The sequence below is a fragment of the Molothrus aeneus genome, chromosome 15, assembly GCF_037042795.1.
Source record: "Molothrus aeneus isolate 106 chromosome 15, BPBGC_Maene_1.0, whole genome shotgun sequence".
Taxonomy (NCBI): Eukaryota; Metazoa; Chordata; class Aves; order Passeriformes; family Icteridae; genus Molothrus; species Molothrus aeneus.
Window position 1 is genome coordinate 15834120 of NC_089660.1, and position 23381 is coordinate 15857500.

General features: G+C 50.7%; 1 protein-coding gene across 4 annotated transcripts in view; it reads left to right on the plus strand.

Annotated features, from left to right (window-relative positions):
- CYSTM1 (cysteine rich transmembrane module containing 1) overlaps nt 1–22687 on the plus strand; it is a 67195-nt gene extending 44508 nt beyond the window's left edge. For 3 of the 4 annotated variants that reach the window (XM_066560417.1, XM_066560419.1, XM_066560421.1), the window contains exons 2-3: nt 10691–10932; nt 22233–22687. In XM_066560417.1, coding sequence (XP_066416514.1) covers nt 10691–10932; nt 22233–22339 — 349 coding nt within the window. In that variant the 3' untranslated portion in view covers nt 22340–22687. Of the gene's footprint in view, nt 1–4878; nt 4964–10690; nt 10933–22232 lie in introns of those variants that run through there. The other variant, XM_066560420.1, reaches the window with a different exon arrangement.
- Nucleotides 22688–23381: the final 694 nt, after the last annotated feature.

The following is a 23381-nucleotide window of genomic DNA, read 5'->3' on the forward strand; positions in this document are numbered from 1 at the left end:
GTTAGATACTGATTTGTCATTCCCCGAAGGGTGTGAGAGCTGTAACTGATAATCTGCAGAGGCTGGTGGGTGTCCTTGCAGCAGAGGTCGAAGAGGAGCCTGTCCTGTAAAGGAGGGACTGTGACATGGGTGGGGGCTCTGTGTGTCTGAGCAGACCCTGCAAGGCCATGCCCTGGTGTCAGTCAGAGCAGAGAGCTCTGCTGTTCTGCTGCCCTGTGTCCCCCAGGGCCATGCTACATTTAAAATTGGCAGTGGTTTTCTGCTCAGAAAGCCAGAGGTGTTCAGTGAGTGTAAGCAGAGATGTTCCTGCTCATAGCATTGCACTGGGACGATGGAGAAGTACCTGGAGGGCTTTGTGTGCCCTAAACAGAGGAGCTGCCTGTTCTTAGGTACTTCTGTGCAGGATCAGATTAATATGTTACCTGATTTATTTTTTTTCTATGAGGGCAGAACAAGTTTGTGTAACTCTGGATGTTCAAGAAACAGGTCAGCATTTCTCCTGTCGCATTTGTGATCTCTCTGTGGCACGGCTGGAAGCTTGTCAGGGCTCCCTGAAAACTTCTTGTGGGCACTGGAGCCTTGAATGGGCAGGTTCACTCATTCTCTGCTGTCAGTATTGACATTTTCTACTCTCTGGGCTGTGTATCCTGCCTTTCTCAACTTCCTCCTGCTGACCTCAAAGCCAGTGGCTCAATGAGTAGAAAATAGCACCGTCATTTCTGGGAATAGGGGAAGATAGGAAGGACCCGAGTCATTCAGGCAGGCTGTCGGTATTGCCAGGCCTGGCACCCTGCCTGCCTTCCCACAGGCAGCCTGAGAGCCTGCCCAGCCCAGCGTGGGAGAGCCTGCCTTCCCCAGGGCTCCTGCTGAAGTTCTGGCCTCACAGCCCTGCTGAGGGACAGGCCAGTGCTGGGCTGCCCTCACTGCTGTGTCCTGGGAGCCCTTCCCAGCTGGGGTTGTTCAGCCTGGAGAAAAGGAGACTCAGAGGTGACCTTATCACTCTCTTCAACTTCCTGAAGGGTGCCTGTGGTGAGCTGGGGCTCGGTCTCATTCTCCGGGCAACAACAGACAGAACAAGAGGACACAGTCTCAAGCTGTGCCAAGGAGATACAGGCTGGAATTAAGGAGGAAGTTTTCCACAGAAAGAGTGGTCAAATACTGGAATCATCTACCCAGGGAGGTGGTGGAGTCACCATCCCTCGATGTGTTTAAAAAAAGCCTGGATGTGGCACTTGGTGCCATGATCTAGCTGAGGTGTTAGAACATGGGTTGGACTCGATGATCTTAAAGGTCTCTTCCAACCTAGAAATTCTGTGATTCTGTGATCCCCTTGTGTGGAATTGCCATCAGCACCCTGTCCTGGGAGGGAGCAGTGCTGTGCTCCAGTGCCTGCCCACACCTGGCTGGGATTGCAGGAGCTTTGGGGAATGGACCTCCTGTTGTATTCCTTATGCTGAACAAAAGCTGCTGTTTCTGTCACTTAAATATCAGAGAGAGAGATTTCCACGCTAGGATTATCAAGTATTCTTGAGGTGTTATTTGGTCTTACCAGCTATTGAGGGCAGTCCCTTGATGTGTGGAAGTTTTTCAGCCCCTGACAGGGTAAGGCAAAGCCTTTCTTGGTTTGGTGACCACTGGGAGAATCTGGGAGTGGCCCGTGACAAGCAGACATTAAAGAGGATTTTTGCATATGCCCTACAGGCAAAGTAAAGCATCCTGTTAGAGCCACATGAAAGATATGGAAAAGCAGAAAAAGTGAGAAAACACGGAGGGGGGTGGAGAAATCTCAGTTTCATTCCATTTTCCAGCCTATCATGGAAATCTCCTTCTGAGTAATGAGATCTCAGCTGTAGAAAATGCTTATATTTCTGTCTGCACACAGCAACATAGCTGTGCCTTGGGAGCTGTGTGTGCTTCTGCTTGAGGTGCTGGAAAATCAGCCTGCTCTGGGTAGTATCTCCCACTTAATCCACCAGTGTTTCAGAGCTGGGGAAGTTTTCCTGAAAGACTGCTGCTGTTCCATGGCTGGAATGCTGTCAGAACTGAATAACACACGAATGTATTATCTAAATAACATACAAATCTGAATAACATACAAATGTATTATCTGAATAACATACAAATGTATTATCTGTGCTTACTAATTTTCTTGCCAGTCAAACTGTTTGTTTCATGTTCTCAGTTAGACATACAAAGCTGCTTGCTTTAACTGTTATTTGCAGGTCTAGTTTTACCTGACAATCAGAAGTTTTCATTGAGTTTTTTGTTGTTTTGGTATTCATTGCACCTTAAAACAGTCAGTACACCACTTTAACAGTAAATTATAGTCACGTATTTCTGGAATTATCTAAGGCAACACATTATACAAAGACTTGAACAAGAGCAGTGCATGCCAAAGCATTCAAAACCTGAAATCAAGATGTTGATGCTTCTCTCTGAAATTATTTCAGTAAAGCACTTTGCTTTTTGGTATGTTTTGCCCCAGGCACTGCTGTACCTGGGCAGAGTCTCACCTGGTGGTCAGCAACAAGTACCATGGCTGTGAAGTGATGCTTTCCATCTTTGTAATTCTTAGTTCCTGGTGTTAAAGTACATTTCATCTAAAGGTTTTCTAAAACCTTTCATCAGATGTCTGAAAAACTGCACAATTTCCCCCATAAAGTTGCAGTTCATGTAGTAACAGTAGCAGGGCACTGGATTTGGGGGTTTTTCCACTAATGCTTTATTGTAGGAATTATGTCAGCTTCATACTTTCCTTCTGCCATGCAGCACATGTAGGTAGACAGTGGGCACGCAGTAAGTGATGGGTAGTGTTTCTGAAGAGGTTTGTGTGTTGGTAACAATTGATGAGACATTGAAATTTGTCTGAAGAAGGAAAATACTGGCATGCAATGCTGTGTGGGTGTGAGGGTGCATTGGTAAAGCTCTCTGGAGATCTGTGACTGTGGAACTCCACAAGGCATGTTGCCTCTGAGGCAAAAACTGTCAGCATGACAGCCCTTTAGCACTGATCAAATCCTGGTTTCTGAACCCAAAATCACCTGGAATTGTGCATATCCATGATGGTTTTGCCAAGAAGGCAGGGCAGACAATGGGACTGGGGAGCTGGGATGGTTTGTAGACACCAGCATCAGCCTCAAACATCATCTGCACTTTCTATTTTCACACATGGGCAGACTTCAGATCTCTGGAGGACTTGGAGGACACCAGGAGGAGGGAATACCTGGCTCAGGAAGGTTAAATGCTTGTTCATCCAAACCACTGCTCACGGCACAGAGCTGCCTGCTCTGATGGCTTCAGCCACATGAGCAGCAGCAGTTGTTTTGTGCAGGAGGTGCCTGACAGGCACTCAGCTAAACATGAGCAAATGCCCCTCTTCCCAAGGACTGTGAGTGTCCTGGAGTCCAGGACACCTCTTAAGGAAATGGGCTTGAACAGAGGAGTGGGTTTTAGCTTTTCCTTTTACAGAACAAAGCTGGGCTTTTTGCTTTTGCCTGGACCTGCATTTTGGAAATTAAAGTAATTTCAAACAGCTTTTGTCAGAAAAGGTGGGGGCAGCTCTTGTTCCTCCTCATCTATTAGTCTAGGCTGATGGAGCTACCTGGTGAAGTGGGAGGGCAAACCAGGGAGGAAGCTTTTCCTGGAAACAAACTGAGCAAGAATGGAATCTCTTACAATTTATCCTTAACATACCTTTCATACAATCAGTAAATGGAGCTGACAAATAAGCTGGTAAGAGGGAAACACGGAGACAGTGCCATTTAAAAGCCACTTGTGCTCTTTTTCATTTGGATACTGTTCATATGAAATGTAATTTAAATGCTAGGCTGGTTGCCAGGAGCTGGATTGTTGATGTTAAATGTACTTTCCATTAGAGCTCTGTATTGGAAAACTGCTTCCTAGTGCTGCAGGCATTGGAAGGGGTGGGTTACATCAGGGTGCCCCAGTTGTCCTTCTCAGGGTCTGGCCTCTCACCCTGCCCTCCACCTTCATCTCTGCCAAGACCAGCTGAATCAATACCTGCCATACCCAAAACCTGATTTCTCCTGACCACAGCAGCACGAGGTTCAGTGCTTGTTGTCCTAAAAACAAGCAACTTCTCACCTTTCAATTCCAGAAATCTGCTAATTACTTTTGGGTCCTTGTGGGGTGTTTTGTTCTGTGTTCCAGACTGCTAATTTTCTTTGGTTGGTTTGTTTGTTTAATTTACTAATCCCCCATTTGTTTTCATTGGGCTGTTTCTTGCACTGTTCCCTATGCAAGAGAAGGCATTTCACCCTGTTTCAGCACCCTGGTTGGATTGCCCTCTCACCCCTATGCACAGTTCTTTATTTCATGGATTTGCCTGCACTGCAGATTGCATTTGAAGGATCTGACTTGCAGGCAGCTGTCCATAGGGACTGGTATTTCTTTGCAGGTGGATTAGTAGCTGTGAACACCTACTGTGTAAAAATGCAGATGGTTTTATGCATGCTCTCCTCAGTTTTGCCAAGGTAACAAGGTCCCAACAGGTAGAAGCAGATTCCTACTGCTCTCCCATCGTTTGGGCAATAATTATGGTGGCTATAATTAGTCTGACCTCAAGAGATGTTTGGGAGCACCAGCCTTGTACGTGGCCTTTTGGAGGAGGGAAAAAGGTGAAAAAACTGGGTCATCTTGGCAGGCTCTTTGTTTGGGCACCCCTTGTGCTAACAGAAAAGTGTTCCTCCAACATGCTTTCCCTTCTTCTCTTCATTCCTGGTTGTTTTCATGCATCATGTTACCCTCTGACCAAAAGTCCTCCTGTCCAGGCCCCCAGGCTGTGCCATAGGGCTGCACTTATGGAGTGACATATCCATCAGCCATCTAAATTAGGCTTCCTGTTCCTTTTTTTCCTAGTTTTAGAGGTGGCAACTTGTGGATGGTGAGACTTCCCAGGCTGAAGCTGAGGCTGTTGTCAGGAAGAGGCTGTGCTGTCCCCTGGGTGAGCAGTGGGGTGAGCTGCACGTGGGCAGTGCCAGGCTCTGAGGAGCTATTCCCACTTGGAGGGAGGGATCTTGCAGCTGCAGTGACGTTCAGTGCAACCTGAGCTCTGATTTTAGCTTGATGGATGGCAGGAGCTGCCCTGGGAGTGGGCTGGGAAAGGGGTGGGAAGCCGGAGACAGCTGTGGCACTGTGCAGAGAGAGTCTGCCCGCTTGCTCCTGGATAAATGGTGACACTAAAAGGCACAGTGATGGCTGGAAAGAATAATCAGGGAGTGTTGCAGGCTCTGTTGAAGCAGACAGTCTTCAGCTCAGGAGAGATGTCTGAAAAAAGAACAAGATAATGAATTCATGAGTGTGCTGGAAGAGGAGGATCAGAAGCAATGACTGAGTAGTTCTGTAGCAGCTGCCTTGGTTTGCTGGCCTTGTACAAGGCAGTAAGTGTGAAACAATCAGAAGTTTTTTCAAAGCCTAATGGTGAAATTTGTTTCTCTAAGGATTGGTTGCCAAAATAGACAAGCTAAGTATATATCAGTGTGTAGTGATTGCAAAGCATTATAGTTCTGTACTTGCACCTTTTGCTAAGCCTTAGCCAGAGGCAGGTTACAGCTGTAGAGGGACTGGTATTCTCCCATAGGATGGTGGTTCTTGCCTGTTGGTACCTCTGTGTGCACATGCACATCTGGGGTCATGTGCATTTTCTGTACAACACCACACTTCACTGAATTCTGCTTTGCAGACCTTTTGCAGCCTTCTGGCTGGGGTATGGTAAGCAGCTTGTTTAAAAATGAAACCCTGCTGTTGGGGTAGGGGAAATAATGTTTACTTCACAGTGGGGAACAAAGGAGTTTGAATATAACTTAAGGAAACAATGATGTACCAATGAACTTGCCCCTTAGCAAAAGTACTGATGCTGTGGGGAGGAGGAATAGGCACGTGGTTTGCCTTTCTCTTCAGATGGATTAGCAATTTCTGTGTTGTTAAGCAGCAACAGACAGGGCAAATGCTTAGTGACAGTCAAGGGAGTCTCTTTGTTTGCAAGGAAATCTCTTTGTGAGGCTGTGCAGGCACCATTGAGCTCTGTAGTGGCTCTTCCTGCTGGACCTCCTGCAGTGCATGGAAAGCAAAGGGCTTTACTGATGTTGGCTTCTTTCTTCCGAGCTTTGCCTCTGAGAGGTGCTGACCAGGAAACAGATACAAGTTCTGATGCAACCTCACAGGGGTTGGTCCTGGTTGCAGCTCACACAGAATTACTGGTTGGGGTAAGAACCCACAGCAAAGCTTGGTTTGACTAAGAGCTCAGGTATGTCTCTGAAAAGTATCTGCTTCATGATTCAAAGCCCTGCCATGCAAACACATACCCATGTGAGTAAATAGTGCTGGGAAATGTGTAAAGCCATGTATGAGGTCATGAGACTGAAGGAAATCTCAGTGTTGTCACGCAGCTCAAAAGGGCAAGCAGGGATTTGTGTATGTGTAGCAATCTTGCACTGAAACTGGAGGACAAGGAAAGATTCTTTCCGAGAACTTTGGTTCCACAGCTACCACCTGGGTTTGCTGAATGCCTTGATGAGTTTCCTCACTCATCCCCAGTGGCTGCTGAAGGTGTCCATGCTGGACACTCTCTTTTATCTCTTGCCTGATCTCAGTTATGTTGACTTTACCCTCAGTTGTGGAATATGCTCTTCTGAATCTCCATCTTTTCCTCTGTTCTGTTGTTCTGCTGTCTCTGCCCAGGCATCTGTACAGCTGTCAGTAGGTTCTGGCCAGTTTCCCCCTCAGTACCTCTCCCATATCAGCAGATGGAATCTCAGTTACTGCCTCCACTCCAAACCTGCCTTCTCTTCAAAGACTGTTTTGACATGGCTAACACGGAGCTGGTAAACAAAGAACATGAGTAGTTCTTTCTTGTTTCCTATGCTGCCACTTCCCTGTTTGCTCAAGCCACTGGATTTTTAACTCCTTCTGACCATTTCACAGACATTTCTGCAGAGCTGCTGATGTGCAGGTTTTTTTGTTCATCCCCATGTCTGTTGGTTTTAACCAGGCTCTTTTCTTAACACACTCTTTCAGAGGTTTCTGAGCTGTACCAGGTACACCTGATCCCCATCTCAGCCCTTTCTCAGAGCTGCTTTGGTGCCTGGGTGGTTGCACTGGCTCCAAAGGGATTCTGGCATGTTCCCATGCTTGCACAGAGGCCAGGCAGGCTCCCTGCCTGGAGTGAGTGGCCAGTCCTGATGGACAAGGGTGGCCCCCAGCAGTCCCAGCACGAATCCCCTTGGTAGGGGAGCAGTGGGATGGCTGAGTTTGTTATTTGCTGACTGAATTTGAGTTCACAGCCAGCTGAAGAATCACAGCATCTGTTAAACCTTGCTTCAGCACTAAAATACCAGTGATATTGAATGTAGATAAATGAATTTTTGCATATGAAGGGACAGAAGGGAGGACTGACCTTCCCTGAAAAGGGGGGGCTGAGTTGACCATTTTTTTGGGCAGAAGGACTTTGAAAAACTGAAGTAATCCAAGTGCATCTGCTGGAGCTGGACAGTGCTCATCAAAGCAAGCTAAGCCCATGGAGTTCTTGAGGTTTATGAACAAAACATGGTCTGTTGTTTGCTGCCTTTGAATGCCTTGTGTGTGTGGGTATATAAAAACACATGTATTTGTACCTAGGGTGTGAAATTACACCCTTGAACAGAGAAGGGGGACATGGATGGAGAGGTTTTCCCCTGCCCAAGGAGCAGAAAATGGGCTGGGGCTCTTTGATCTGGACCAGGGCATTCCCACATGCCAGCTCCCTGGTTTGGTGCATCCCTAAATCCAGGAGGGTGACCTGATGGGGCAGTTTTCCACAAGGCAGGCAGCAGTGCCCTGGATCCCCTGGTGCCAGGAGCAGGCACAGCAGCTGTACATTGGAGCAGGGAGGCTCAGCAAACCAGGGCCTTCACAGGGCTGGCTGGGCCATGTCTGGGCACCAAATGGTTCCTCTGCAACATGCAGTGGTCTGTGGGTATACACACACACACTCACTCTGGCCTTGTTCTTCCCTGGAAACTTGCTTTTGGATGTTATTTTGGGACAATTTTCTGGGTTAGATGAGCATTAGTGGCCTGGTATGTCCCAGTTCTCTAATTGATTGCACTGAAGTGAGTTGTAGGGCTTGCTGCCTGCCTTTCCCTGCCTCCCTGAAGGAAGAATTTCCTTGCTGGAGACTTGGTGGGGGTGTTGCATTGCAGTGCAGTGGTTAAAGAGCCTTAAGTGTATGTTGTGCTTGTCAGTTTTAAAGTAAGCAGTTAAGTGGTCTGGCTGGCCTAGCAGTGGGAGAAAAAAAACAACTATAAATAAAATTCCTGTAATCCCTGGCATTTGGTTAAGCAGTTAAAACTCTTGAAAAAGCCATTAAAAGACATCATCTGCAGGGTATAGCACTGCCTTAGCAGTTAGCTGGGACAAGTTCTATGTGAAGGGAAGAGGAGGGACAGACTCCAGTGACCAGTGACAGGACCAGGGAACGGCTGGAGCTGTGTCAGGGCAGGGTTAGGCTGGATTTCAGGAAAAGGTTCTTCCCCCAGAGGGTACAGGGGGGCACTGAACAGGGAATGGTCCCAGCCCCCAGGCTGCCAGAGCTCCAGGAGCTCTTGGACAATGCTCCCAGGCACAGGGGGGGATTGTTGGGGTGTCCTGTGCAGAACCAGGCATTGAACTGCATGGTCCTTGTCCAACTCAGCATGTTTGTGATCCTGTGACTGTGCCTGGCACACCAAGAGGGGCTCTGGGATGAATTCAGGTGAGTGACAGCCGCAGCCTGTGAGCCTCAAGGGCTCCTCGGTGTCCTGCAGGGCGGGCGGGCGGGCAGCGCTGTCCCCTTGGAGCCGCCCCTGGACCGCAGGCACTGCGTGCATCAGCCGGGCTGGGTGCTCGGTGCCGGGCTGGGTGCTCGGTGCCGGGCTGGGTGCTCGGTGCCACTTGGCACCATCGTTGCTGGCGACCTTCGGGCAGGAGCAGCGTGGAAAAACAAGCGAGAGCCTTGGGATCCGGGCTCGGGGAGGGGCAGCCGGCGCTCCGGGGCCGTCAGACAGGGGCTGGAAACAAACGCACAGCGGGCTGTGAATAAACACACAGCGGCTGTAACCACACAGCGGGCTGTAAATAAACACAGAGCGGCTGGAAACACACACGCAGCTCGCTCTGCTGCAGGGGCTGCGGCAGCCGAGCCCAGGCGGCCCCAGGGCTGCGCCCGCCCGGCCTCTGCCCCGCGCATGGCGCTGGGCTCCGCTCGCCGTGCCGAGCTGGTGCAGAGGCTTCTGAGCTATACCGGGTACGCCTGATCCCCACCCAGCCCTTTCTGCAGAGCTGCTTTGGTGCCTGGGTGGGTCCACCGGCTCCAGAGGGATTCTGGCATGTTCCCATGCTGGGGCTTGCACAAAGGCCAGGCAGGCTCCCTGCTTGGCTACCAGAGGGAGTGAGTGGCCAGTCCTGATGGACAAGGGTGGCCCCCAGCAGTTCCAGCACGAATCCCCTTGGTAGGGTAGCAGTGGGATGGCTGAGTTTGTTATTTGCTGACTGAATTTGAGTTCAGCTGGAATCCTTTGGGCTGCCTCAGCCCAAGCTCTCTGGATGTGCCCCTGCTGCCCGTCCCCGAGAGTGGGAACACCGTGCTGAGCAGTCAGCCCAGCCCGGCTTCGTGCCCATCCCAATGCCATCCACAGGGCATCCTGCTGGCCAGCCTCTCCCTCTGCAGCCTGCAGCAGCAAGGCAGATTGTGCTGCTGGTATTTCTCCCTGTGGCATGTGGGAGGAGGTGTGTAGCAAAGGGGAACTGGTGATCTGTTTGCACCCTGTAATAGGGGAAGGAAATAGCAGGGTTCAGCTGTTTCAGCCAGGAAGGTTCCTGAATTTGTGGGATATTAACATACACTTCTGTTTCTCAGACAGGGAGAAGCTTCAGGAGCCTAATGTAAGCGATGGTTTGCTTAGTCATGCTACTTAGAGGTTCATTAAAATTGCAGTATTGTGACAGTCTTGTCTTCTGATGGCTGTGCCATGAGTAATACATGACATGGGTTTTATGAGCATCAACTCTCTGAGGTGTCTTTAATGTTGCTTTTTGAATGAGGCTGTGCCCAAGGCCCTAATTTCTTGTGGCTGCTTAATGGTTTGGTTGTGTATGGCTGGAAGACTACACAACGTGCTGGGGTACAGTGGCATCAGGAAATTAATCACATACAGCCTTGCTCCAGAGTGGTCTGGAGGCCTCAACAATTACCAGAAGTGTAATGGACATTTGTATTCACTCCTTCTCCTGTCAAAGCTATCAAATATGCCTGGAAGAGGCTGCATTTTTCTATTGTTTTCCTTTCCAATATTTACAGAAACAGGAAATAATCACTTCTGAGTCTCTCTTAAAAGTGTTTTACTTGTGAGTAGAAGCAGAGGGTTTTGTTTTGCTGCTGCAAGACTTAGGTCTTAGGGTGAATAGCTGATGCATGGCTGGAAAGCAGCATGTTACTCCTGCTCAGCTAAACTTATGTCACCTAGAGAAATCACTTCAACCCCCTCCCTGCCCCTGTGATAGGGTTAAAAATAAATCTGCTGCTTGACTAGGTATTTTGAAGTCTGTTTCTCACACAACATAGGGCCTTGGAGAGCAGTGTGAAAAGGAACTCATATGGTCATGGATGAGCAGACAAAAGCAAACCAGTTGTCCTGTTTGTTTCCCTCTTTTGCAGGCCAGACTGTGCATCCCACATGAGCTACGATAATCCTCCACCGTACCCCGGCCCGGGCCCCACTGCCCCGTACCCACCCTATGCCCAGCAGCCAGGGGCCCCCCCTGGCCCCTACCCTGGCTATCCCCCTGGGCCCTACCAGCCAGGCCAGCCAGGCTACCAAGGATATCCCCAGTATGGATGGCAGAATGCACCTCCACCACCGCCAGGACCAGTGTACGCAGATGGGCCGAAAAACACAGGTATGGCTGACAGCTCCAGCACCACCTCAGGGACACACTGACCTTGAGGTGAAGTGTTCACCAGCACCTGGCCCTAATGGCCTTGGAGGGGGTGGAGACTTGTGGGAAGCGCCCATTTTGTTTGCAGCTTATTTTCATGCTTTTATTTTGCTGTAGTGTCTCTCACAGTTCTCTCTCTGGTTGTTGGAGAATGCTGCTGAGCATCCTTACTGCTGACTCCTCAAGGGAATCCTTATGCTGAGGTTGTTGCACAGGCTTTAGATTTGCCACAGCTTTCATTCCACCTGTCTCTTGGTTGATAAGTTTCAGCCAAAGGCTGCACGGTTAAAGCTGATAATATTCAAATGTACAACTCCTACTGAATTAATGGGCCTCAGTTTTCTGGAGCCCATCAGTATCTGTCCAAGTGATCTACTCATTCCCGGGCATTTTGGTTTTTTCTGAAGTTATTACCATTCTATGGAAAAACCCTGATTTCTGGGGAAGGAAGGGAGGGTGGTGCACCTTCCCTGTGGCAGCTGGCTGGTCCATCTGTGTACCATGTCCCCACAATGTGGCACATTGGTGTGCCCTGGCACCCACTGCTCTCCTGGGGCTTGCTGCAGGCTCAGGTTGCCAGAGCAGAGGCAGAGAAGATGATTAAAGGACCAGAGCTTCTCCTCACAGAAAGGAGGAGAAGCTCTGGTCCTTTAATCCCACCTGAGAGAGGTGGGACTGTTCAGTGGTTTGAACAATGTGATGTGGGTCTATCAGGAGGGCCTAAATTTAAGCAGTAAACAATTACTGTGAGTGAATAAGAAACTGAATTGAGGGCAAATCATGAGTTCAACTTCCTCTGTAACAGAGCAAGAGCCCTGCCTTTGAGGAGGAGGCAGCAGCATGGTGATGCTTCCCACCACTTCCACCACATGGACTCAAAGTGTAATCAGGGTTTTCCCTGGAGTTTGGGGTGGCTAAGAGATGTTCCTTAGTACTGGGCAGGGAACAACTCCTTGTCTACCATGTTGAACATCTTTGGTTGGTGCCAATGTTGCTTTTTTGCTATAGCCACACAAAGGGATGTGCTGGCAGGGGCTGAGGGGACACAGGGGCTGTGGCTTTGAGACAGTTCTGCTGCCTTGGAAGCTTGAAGGATCTTGTATCAAACTGGATGAGGGAACTGATAACACTGATTTTCTACTCTGCCTGTGAGCCTGTGGACAAGCACAAAGAAGTTGGAGGGTACAGGCAGTGAAGTGTTTGAGTGTCCTTCACTGAGAGCCCAGGCTTGTTCTGCAGGAGGTTTGATTTTGTTAAGCCTAAGCTAACACAACTTCAGCTCTGCAGAAGCAGCACTCTAACCCATAAATCAAAAACCTTCTGGTAAGTCTTGTCCTTGAGCTGCCTTCCTGCAGCTACAGGTGGTCTCTGAACCCACCTTGGGAGCCTCTGATTTGCTCTGCTTTTGCAGAAGTAGATGTAAAAAAGTGATAGAAGTACAGAATGGTTTGAGTTGGAAGGAACTTAAAGATCAGCTGTCCCAACCCCCTGCCATGGGCAGGGACACCTTCCACTTCCACAAGCTTCTGCTTGGCCCAGCTGAACTTCATGGGGTTCATATGCCCCCACCTCTCCAGCCTGTCCAGGTCCCTCTGGATGGCACATGTTTATTTTAAACACGTTTATTAATGTCTGCCAAGTGAAGTCAGGGCTATAACTTTGCATTTGTCTGCAAAAGCTTTCTTTTTCTTCATTCTCCTTCTGTTAAACACCCTTTCCCCCCCCACCACCCCTTGGTCCTTTCTGGCCAGTTTGGAACCTGATCTTTGTGCTCTGACACTGTAAAAGAGCTTTCAAAGGGGCTTTGTTTAAGATCCTCAGGAGTGTCTAGTTTAGAGTGGCTGTCTCTAAAAAAGCGAATTTTTTATAAATCTGTTACACTAGTGCCATGTATCTGTTGGTATCTGTGGCTGAACTCCTAATATAAAAAATTGACATCTAAATTTAATCAAAGCATTGCAGTCAGCCTAGCTGGTCCAGTGTGGTTTCCTGTGCCTTGTCAGTTCCTGTGGTGTTTCCAAACAATTATCTGGGAAGATCTTCTGTGTGGATTTTTTCCTTTCAGAGCAGATGTTTTGCTCTCCTATGTGACTTTACTTAATCTAATGAATTAAGCTACTCCAGGCAGTACATTAGTATTTCTGAGCAAATGTGTGTCCACAGTGAAAATTGGGAAATTTTCTATACTTTAAATTCTGTGCTTTCCATTATTTTACTGTGTGGGCAGACTGCAAAGCGTAGGGCAGAGCCAATGTGCTACTGCTAATGTGTGGAAGTAATTATGTATCATATTTTGGTCTTGAGTGGATCCCACAGATGGAAATAATTACTGTTGAGCTCTCAGAATCTGATGGTAAAGTAGCATTTTATGGTGATGGTGTTGTTTCATCTTAATTTGTAGCCTGTCAGGAGTAGCAATAGACATAGGCTGTCCACCTGGCCCTTGGAGAAGTCAAAAATCCTCACATGCCTCACTCTCTGTATTAAAGCTGCATCTGAGATGTAACAGGGAAGCAGCTTAACCTGAGTGCTGCTAAGGGGAGGAAAGAGAAAGTTCTTGCTGTTCAGTGAGCAGTGACTCTGCAACAAATAGCTGAGAAAGGGATGTCACCACCTTTTCAATGTGCCCCTGGATAGGGGGACAAATCTAAAGGCTTGTTGGAGGAAGCTGCAGTCCAGAGCAGCTCTGAACAAGGAGAACAAGTGTGTTCCCCTCTGGACTGTCTGTGCAGGGTTAGCCAACCACAAGGATGTCTGGGCTGCAGAAATCAGCTTGTGGTTTGTGTTAAGACAGTGGTGTGGCCATATGACTGCCATGTGGCCACCCCCATAGGGCACAGGGACACTGCAGCTGATCCCAGTGATCCTTGGCCCTTTCTCCCAGAGGGGATGGATAAAAGCTTGCACCTCCTCAGAGTCACCCCAGCTGCCTCAGGGTGTGACAGGCCTCAAAGCAAATGGTTTTTCTCCATGTGAAGGAGCAGCAAGCTGGAGACTCACTGGTGACTGGCTGAGGTGGCACAGAAGCCCTCATGGGTTTGTTTTTTTGGATGGATGGCTTTTAGGCTTCACCAGGTTACTGATACCAAAGTCTCCAAAGAAACCCCGGGTCTCACATCTTGCTAGGGCTGGCAGCTGACTTGGCTGTTGTTCATTAGAAATAAACAGTTTGCCCTTTGCCTTTAGAGGTGGTGGTGTGGATGCTGGGCCTGAGGGACATTATTCTTAAGGGTGTCTGACTGAGCTTCCTGGCTCTGGGAGCTGACATGCTGATTCCTGTCTGCACTTTTCTGCTGCAAGGGCCGAGGGCTGGCTCCTGTCTGTCCACACAAAGGCCTTGTGGGTGAGAGTTCCTGGGACAGGGCAGATGTGCCACACAGTGCCTGCCCCAGAACAAAGCTGGGAAACACACAGCTTTAGCAATGTGGTTCCTGTGTGCAGCATTGTGTAGGCAGCAGGTTCTTCTTTACAGAAGGGGCTTGCTTAAGAGGAAGAAAATACCTCATTCCAGAAGATATCTCATTTCCCCACCAGTATTTTCATTATTTGCTATCAGCTGGCGTAAGGAAACCACAGCAAGTGCTGACTGCTCAGCTGGAACTTTCTTGTCTATGTAAATTAGAGGTGAAATGTTATGGGGCTGATAAAGGTATGCTTTAAAAAGAAGTGGAATGAGCCAAAGTACAAAGTGACATACTAATTCTAAAAGCAGAAGCTGATGCTAGCAATTTGAGCAGTTTTATTTCTCCCCCCCTCCACGTTGATACGTGCCAACATAATGGATGGGGTTATTCTGTGCTGTGCCAAAGGGAACCAGGCTCTGTCAGCAGGCACTGAAGGCAAACAGAGCTCAGGATTGCATCTGAGCCATTGTACACTCAGGGTGGAAATCTTATTTCTGGAAGTTGATTACTTGTAGCAAAGCTGGCTGTGATAAGAGTCCCAGTCCCAGTGATGCTGTCTGCCTCCTAATGTTTGCCCAGCTGCAGGATAAGCAGGTCACCTAGATACAGGCACTGAAAATCCCTGCATGGATTTTCCTCTTTACCTGTCTCTGTGTGGAAAGGAGGGGACTGGAGTCATTCTGGTGAGGCTCTCCAGTGCCTTCAGTGGTTACCCCCTTGTTTGCCAAGCCCTGTGGAGCTGAGCCTTCCCCAGCAGGAGTTAATTTGGAGCACGGGCTTTCTCTCTCTGTCCGTTGACCCTTTCTGAGTAGTCTGTCAGATCACTTAGTTTAACTGTTCCTGTACCTTCAGGAGCTGCAACTCCAGATGCTGGAGTCCTGCCAAAGAAAAATTTAATCTTACTTGGCAGTTGTCCTCTTATCTGCTTCTCATTCTTCAGTGTGCTTTAAAACCCCGTGTTCTCTGCTCCAGGACTGCTGTATCATCCCTCCCTCTGTCCCTGGCTGCACAAACAGCAGGGGCTGTTGGCTGGCAAACAGTGCAGTCCTGGGGCTGCTGTCTCAGCTCACCTTCACTGCTTCTCACCCCCAAGGAGGGAGTAATCTGATCAAAACCTAATGCAAAGAAAATTATTCCCAATTCAGGTCCAGTATCTGAAATCATGCTTCAGACAAACTGGTCTCAGGAGGCCAAGGCTGGCTCCAGTGCAGGCTGATTTAAATGAGGCTGCTGTTCCAGTCCTTGTCAGCTGGCACCAGGCTGGGTGAGGAGCAAATTGTGCACAGCCTTTTCCCAGCACTGCCCAGACTGTGGGACTTGGCCCTGTGGGGCTGCACAAGGAGGATCTCACTGGGTTCCCTTTGGCTTTAAACTGGGCTTTGTCCCTTCTCCAGTCAGTCACCCACAGCACAACTGCAGGACCTTTGTAAGATGAAGTTTGTGCTGTGTAAATCCCTCCAAGCCAGGTCTTGTTTAACTCTAGGGCTGATGCTGATTTTCAGTGTAAGCCTTGGCACAGGCTGAGGATTGGGCTGTTTTTAGCCCTGCAGCTGACTAAGTTAAAAACATCTTGCCTTAACAGTAAGTTAAGATTTTACCGATTAAAAAAAATGTCAGAGGAAGTTCTCCAAATCTGTAGTTTTGGGAGATGTGTCTCATCTGTTGTATCCTAGAAGCAGGCTCAAAATCTGAAGCCCTGAATTATTGTACATTTGAGCTGAGGGAAAGCTTGTTTCTCACATGACATGTCTCCTGTACACTTTCTAACCTGTGTGCTGGGGTTTTTGTGCTTTGGAGAGCTGGCTGATGCCTGCTGACATCCTGCCCAGACCTGAGCACTCTACAGAAGGTGTGCTGACTCCTCTAAGGAATGCTTGTGCTTTTCAGAGAGGCTGAACCCTTCCCAGGCACATTGATACACCAAAAATGCTGATTGGTATCACTTCCATTACCTCCAAGATCTCTTAATCCCATCCCTGTGTGTTCAGGTGAGGAAACAATACCTTTTCCAGGAAAATCTTCTGCCTGGTTCTTGCTGAGCCCCAGCTGAGCCTGGCTCCCAGGCTGGTGTGTGAGAGGGGAACAGCCCTGCCCAGGGCAGTGTTGGCTCTGCAAAGTGCTGGCTTGGCTGGCCTGCACAGTGATTTCCCTGAAATGTGTGGCCTGCTCAGCTTCCTGAAAGCTGGAACAGCTCTCTGGGGTGAATGTCAGAGCTGCTCAGCTGCTCAGGAACACAAAGGCAGGAATTTTCCAAACCTGCTGAACCCAGGCATGTGGCCATGGAAGAGGAGAGGTCTGATACCTGCTCAGAGTAGTTGTGGATCAGTTGTTTCTGCTTGAGCCCAGCTGAAATCTGGCCTGGGTCAGCAGTGCCTGTCTGGTGGCAGAGGGGATTTGCAGGTGGAACTGCCTGTACTCTGTGGTATTTTCATTTCCTGACACACTTGCTTTCTGCTCAGGTGGCTCTGGCAGTAGCCATTTGTGTTTGGAGCTGGAAGTTGGGAAACTTGTTCTGAGCATTTTGCAGCTTTGGAAGATTTTTTTCTTGGAAGTGAGCTATTGAATTTCCATCTGGCTCTGGTATCTGTTTCAGGAGTGTACTGAGGTATTTCCTGAAATCTGAGTGTGGTGTGGTAGAGACTGCACACAGGGAAAGCCTCTGGGCAGGAGGGAGTTGGGGGGCTGGGAAATAACAGGCCTGAAGCTGTTAGGCATGAGCAAATACCCTCAGAGAGGAGAAAGAACAATTAAATGTCTTCCTTGCCAAGAGAGTTAGATCTCATCTGTGCCCAGGCTGTGCCCTGGAGGCCTCGTGCAGAGAGCAGCCTTGGTGGCAGCTCAAATCAAAGTTTAGTCCTTGTTCCCCAGTCTTGAAATCTCTTCTTCTGCACTTGCTGCCTGTGAGGGGTTTATTTCAGGAGAAGTGGGAGGCCATGGCTGGGTGGTCCTTCCTCCTGCAGCTCTGGGTCTGCAGACCAGCCTGCACCTCCAAGAGGGGCTCAGGGACATTTGATTTCCTGTTGCTGTCACTTCTGCATCCCTTGGACACACTTGTGCTGACTTTCCCTTCTTTGGCCTCCATCCTGAACAGAAAAGCTTCCCAAGGACCTGGGTGAGAATGGTTTGAAGGTAAAAGCAGATGCACAGGCTGACCTGACTTAGCAATCTGCTGCAGACAGCACAGAAACATTCTAAGAGGTGGTGAGCAAGGTTTCTTTCTTGCTGAAGAGAAAACAAAGCTCTTGGTGCAGAAGTGGCTTGTGATAAAACCCACTTAATTGACAAGTGGGAAGAGGCTTATGGGTCCCTTCTCTGCTGTTCTCTCCCTCCCAGATGAGACTCTGGCATTAAGTAATACTCCTGCTCTGAGCAGCTGTTCCCATGGCAAACAGCCATTCTGGTAGCACAGGGAGGATTCTGGAGCTGCAGAAGCAGTGATTGATAAATTACCCACTGCTGCTTCCTCTCTGTGCCCCAGGCCTTGCCTCAGAGCCAGGAGTGCAGGTGAGGGGTCTGTGCTGGCCACAGGAGAGGAAACTTCAGGGATTTGAGCCCTCCCACCTTGAGAGGGTGGTGGGTGCTGGGCTGTGCTCTCCCCCTGCTGCTGCCCAGGCACTGAGCCTGCCCCTTGCTGCCTCTCTGTGTCATTCCTGTCATACCTGAGACACCCTGGGGTGTGCAGGACTCCTGGGAGAGCTCAGGGGCTCTCAGGCACCATCACCACCCCCAGGCAGGTGAGGGGGTACCTTGGCAGTGGTGTCTGAGTCTGGGAGAGGCTGGGCTGATGCTGGCATCAAAGCCCTTGTACTGCAATCCTTGTGGACCCAGTAAAGCACTGCAGCGAGGGGCATTGCAGTCTTAAGGTCACAGTTTTAGTTTATGCCAAACTGGGTGAAAAGTACAGCTCATTCCTTCGTGGAGCTAATGATTAACATATCAATTAGGTGTGAGAAGAAACAAAATGTATATGCTCAAGATAAAGCAGACTGTACATGAAATAAGAAGGTATTGTAGTATTTGTTTTAAAAACAAAGTGGGAGTTATTTGCACTGGTTTGTGCAGGCCACTGCTGTGTGATTACAGGGGCTGATACCATTTTCAGGGTAAGCATGATTCATGGTGCTCTAGCTCTTTAAGGCTGGTTAGGAGCTGGGAGGGTCTCTCAGTTCACACCTTCTCCCATCCTGTTTTAGGAAAAACAATGAAACCATCAAAAGTGGAGCCTAGAACTGAGTGCTGTCTAGTGCCTCTTACAGAAATCACCCTTGTTTCTCATCTTTTTGGGACCACCAGGCTTCTGTCCATAGTGACAAGGATCCTTTGTGCTGTAGGAGGTGGTTGGAGGGCCCAGCCTTGGCCAGAAGAGAGGCACAAAGCAGCTGATGAGGTCCCCAGTAAGGCTCACCATAGAAAACTGGGTGGCTTCAGCTTGGAGGCACTCAGACACTGAGGAATCTCACAAAAGCCACAATTCCCTTCATTGGGAGATTTTGGAATGGCTTTGGATATGGTGTTTGGGGATTGACACTGTGTTTGTACTGCATGGGCTGGGAGGAGTGGTGAAGCTGCTTGATGTGCTCAGGTCCTCGTGTCACTGTGATAGTGCCCTGAGGCCAATGGCCCCGTGTCCAGAAGGAGCAGATGGGTGTGAGGTGTCTCCAGGCTGGTGAGACTTCATCCAGCCTGGCTCTGAGCTGCTTTTCAGCTTGCATGCTTTGGTGGCTGTAGCTGAACAGTGACCACCCCTCAGCTGCCCTGCTCCTCTCCTGTCCTCTGCAAGCCCCACACCCAGATCACAAAAGCTGTTTAATGCTCTCTATCTGTGGTTAAAATCTCTCTGGCAATTTGTGTGGTGACAGCAACAAAGCTGCCGCTCCTGAAGCATTGATGTGGCTTCAAAGAAAGCTTCACAAACTGTGAGCAGGGGTGGCTGTCTGTCCCCAGAGCTTTGCCCAGATGCTCTCCAGGTGTGAAAGTTTCCAGTGTTGATGGTGTGCACACTCAGACTGCAGCAGTGCCAGAGCTGCCCTTGAGACCTGCTCTGCTTGGAGAGGAGCTCTGCAGGGGAAGGCAGCAACCTCTCAAATGTGTATTTCAGGTGGTGTCTTTGGGGCATTCATTGAACCTGGAAGGTGAGTGGGTTTGTTGAAGTACCACAGCTGCCTGCCAGGGGGGAAAACCACAGCTTTTTTTTCAGAGGGTTTTTACAGAAAGGTGCTTTTGCCACAATGTGCTGCTGGTTTAAATGGCTTCCACCTTTTGGCAGAAGAAGAGGGAGCAAACAGGAGTGCTGTTTCACTGTTTCTAACAGAAAGGCTCACTCCAAACCCATGGTGAGTTCTGGAAAGGTCTTGACATGGCTGCTGTCCCTTGGCCTGTCCTGATCCTGCCCCAGCTGTGCCTGAACTTTGTCCAGCTCTGGGCAGCCCCTTCCAGCACAAGCCATGGCAGCAGTGCCAGGGGGCTGGCAGGGACAGGGACAGGGTGATGTCCATGGACACTGTGACCTCCTTGTGCAGAGGAGCAGCATCCAACACGAGCCAGCTGAGGCCTGGCTCCCTCTGCACAGGCCCAGGCTGGGGAAAGCCATTTCTTTCAATATTTTAGCAATTGTTTCATAACAGCACTTTGGACATGCCTTGGTCGTGCTTTGTTGGCTGTCACTGTCACTTGGCTGTAGCTTAAAACTTCTCATGGATTAATCATAAATACTTCAGGCAAGCACTCCCTGCAGTCCTGGACAGCTGATTTTAACTGGCAAAGGGCAGCCTCCTTCTGCCATGTGGATCTGGATGTCTCAGGGCACTGGGGCCCTCAGTTTTGGGTATGGCAATGCTCTGGCACAGCAATCCAGCTCCCCATGGCTCAGAGGTGGGACAGCCTCAGCCTGACAGCTGGTTGGTAGCCAGGGCTGTCAGGGCTCCAGCACAGGGATGTCACCATCTTACACAGGACTCTTGGAGCATTTGGTGTGTGTTTTGCCTCCACTGATTGTAACAGGTCCTTCTTAGACCAAACACACCAAAGAGCTGCTTGTTTAGAGCTCCTGGATCCACAAGGTGAATAAAGCCCAGACCAAGGCCCTGGGTCACCTGTCCATGGAGAGCAGGCAGTGGGCAGAGCTGCTGTGTAAGGTCAGGGCTCCAAGCCTCCATGTTCTCTTTGCAAGTCTTCCAGGCTTGGCTTTGAGTGCAGGGAGGAGGGAGGGGCCTGGCCAAAGTCCTGCCTGCCATGTGAGAGATTCCCCTTGGGATAGGATGGGATGGGTCTGTGCTCCACCCCTCGGGGGGATGGAAGAGGCAGCCGGGGTGCCAGGCTCACAAGCCATGGACCTTGTTCTGCACTCCTGTGGGTGTGGCAGGGGCTGGCCCTGGGCACTGCCCTGCCCTGCACGGGGGGCAGGAGGTTGTGCAGCCTCCCCCTGGCAGCAGCGCCCGGAGCCAGGCTCCCATCGGGTCCTGCTCTGCTCCTGCTGGGAGGTGCCAGCCAGGGCTCTGCAGGGGTGGGCAGGGACAGCAGCTCCTGAGGGAGGAGAGTGTGTGGCACCTCCCCTGCTCCGGCACAGCCTGTCACAGCACTGCCTGTCACAGCACTGCCACCTCCTCCCGGGGCTCAAGGGAGAAGGGCTCCTCCATCTTGACATTCCTGGAGCAAGGGCTGCAGGCGCTGTGACAATGGCCAGAGGGAGGTGGGCAGCAGTGCCATGCAGGGGCTCCCCTGGAGCTGGGCTGTGCCTGGGCAGAGGATGCCTCTTCTCTTTATTCCTCGTGATGAGAGGGAATCTGCCTGAGGCTTGGGCTCAGGCTGTCCCCAAGCACAGACATTTGAGGGGTACTGGATTCTCCCTCTCTGCCTCACTTGGTGGTGCCAGGGTTGTGGCATTGTGTAAGCTGGAGCACCTCATCCTCTGCCCATGGCTCTGCAGAGCTGAGAGTGACTGGGGAGGGATTTCCTGGGCACACAGCAAGCCCATGGGAGAGCCAGGCTGGTGCCATGAGCTGTGTCCTGCCCAGATTTCTGCCTCCAGCACCCTGTCCAGCACCAGCTGCCTGCCTGGCTTGGACTCCTGTGTGAGGGCACATTTCCCACACAGAGCACAGCAATGAGAGCCAGGAAAGCTGCCAGGAAGGACAGTCACCTGCCTGCCCTCAGACTAATGCAGTTCTGGATGTGACAGCCTGGGCTCAGGAAAGAGGAACCAAAGATAAATTGCTCCCCTGTCCTGATGGGCCTCAGGGGCTGGCACAAAGAGCAAGCAGCACTCTGGCCTCAAGTAGGAGACCCTGCCTGGAGAGCTCCACCCAAACCTGGGGCTCCCTCCTGTGTGCTGGAGCAGCTGGCAGTGGGCAGTGACTCCCAGCTGGCAGTGGGCAGTGAATGAATCCCAGCTGGCAGTGGGCAGTGAATCCCAGCAGCCTGCCAGGAGCCTCTGGGCTGAGATGGTTTCTGTTCATGAGGTGATACCTGGAGTGTTTGGGCAGCCGCCCCTTGGCCAGGCGTGTCACTGCACTGCCACCTCCCAGCCTGTGCCTCCTCGGGTGTGGAGCTGACAGGAGGGACATGTGCAGGAGGGACGCACAGCTGGAACTCGGACCGGTCCCTGCCTGTCATCCCGGGGAAGGAGGCAGTTCTGTGTGTGGTAGGGCTGGAGCAGCGCTGGGCACCAGCTCCTCCTTCGAGGGGGCTGAGCAGCGCCAGTCTGAACGGACAGACGGACAGGCTGCAGACAGACGTGCCTGCAGCTGGGGCAGCTGGCACCTCCTGCAGAGCTGACCCGGGGCCCGGGCCGCAGCCGGTTGCTGTCCCTCTCTGTGTGTTGTGGTGCAGATCTGTGCCTCACGGTCTCTGTGCCCGCAGTGTACGTGGTGGAGGAGCGGCGGAGGGACGACACGGGCGAGAGCGCCTGCCTGACGGCGTGCTGGACCGCGCTCTGCTGCTGCTGCCTCTGGGACATGCTGACCTGAGCCGCTGCCGCCCCGCCGCTCACCGAGTGCTATGCAGGCTCCCCACTCCTGTCCCGACTTCTTTCTGTTACTGTAATCAACGCTCTGCTTTGCACAGCCAAGAGTTCCCGTCTGTCCGTCCTAGCGCCCTGTCGGGGTGGGGGGTGCACTCCTTTATTTTAGTAAAGGAAAAAAAAATCCCTTTTTAACATTTCTAAGACTTTTGTTGTAACTTTGAAGAATGTGCTAATGGTGTATTTCAGCCAAAGGCATTCTGATGAAATGTATATTTACCAGTTGAGATTTTCCTAGCCCTAGAGACGAAGACGTACGCAATAATTAAAGCCAACAGTTGATTTTTCTTCACTAGGTCCTGGCTGTTTCAGTGTCTGTCTGCAGGGTGGGCATCTCCTCTGGTGCTGTCTATGGCCTCTTGTGGGCACTCTGTGGGTGGGAGTCCCTGGTCTGGCAGCTCCAAGCCCCTCATCCCACACAGGGCAGCACAGTTGGGTTTTTATCTTTGCTTCCCCTCCTGGAACCAGGGCCCTCTCCAGCAGCTCCTGGCACAGCAGAGCTGGGAGAAGCACGGGCTGGGCTGCTGTGTGTGTGCCCCAGCAGCTCCTGGGGCAGGGCTGGTCCCAAGCCCTGGTCCATCATCCCACACTGCAGAGCAGAGGCTTGCAGGGGGTAAATTAATGGGTAAGAAGAGAAAAGCCATGGATTAATCTAGTGCTGAGGATTTAGAGCTGAAGCTGTCCCATGGCACGCCTGGCCAGAAAAGGGATACAAAGCTTTTGTCTGCAGAAAAGCGGGGACAATCTGCTGCTGGTTCCATGGAGTGTGTCCCACCCTGCTGCTCCCCCCGCCTTGGGAGCAGAGCCCCCCTGGTGTCCTGACATGCACCAGCTCTGCCTGGAGATCACCCAGGGATCTTGCCCTGCCTGCAAAGGACATTGCACTCGCTGTCTCTTGGCTGAGCAGCCTGGGGCTCTGTACAGCTCTGGGCTCAGCAGTGCAGTTCGGGGCTCTGGCCTGGGCCAAGTTCATCTGTTTGGGGTTGATG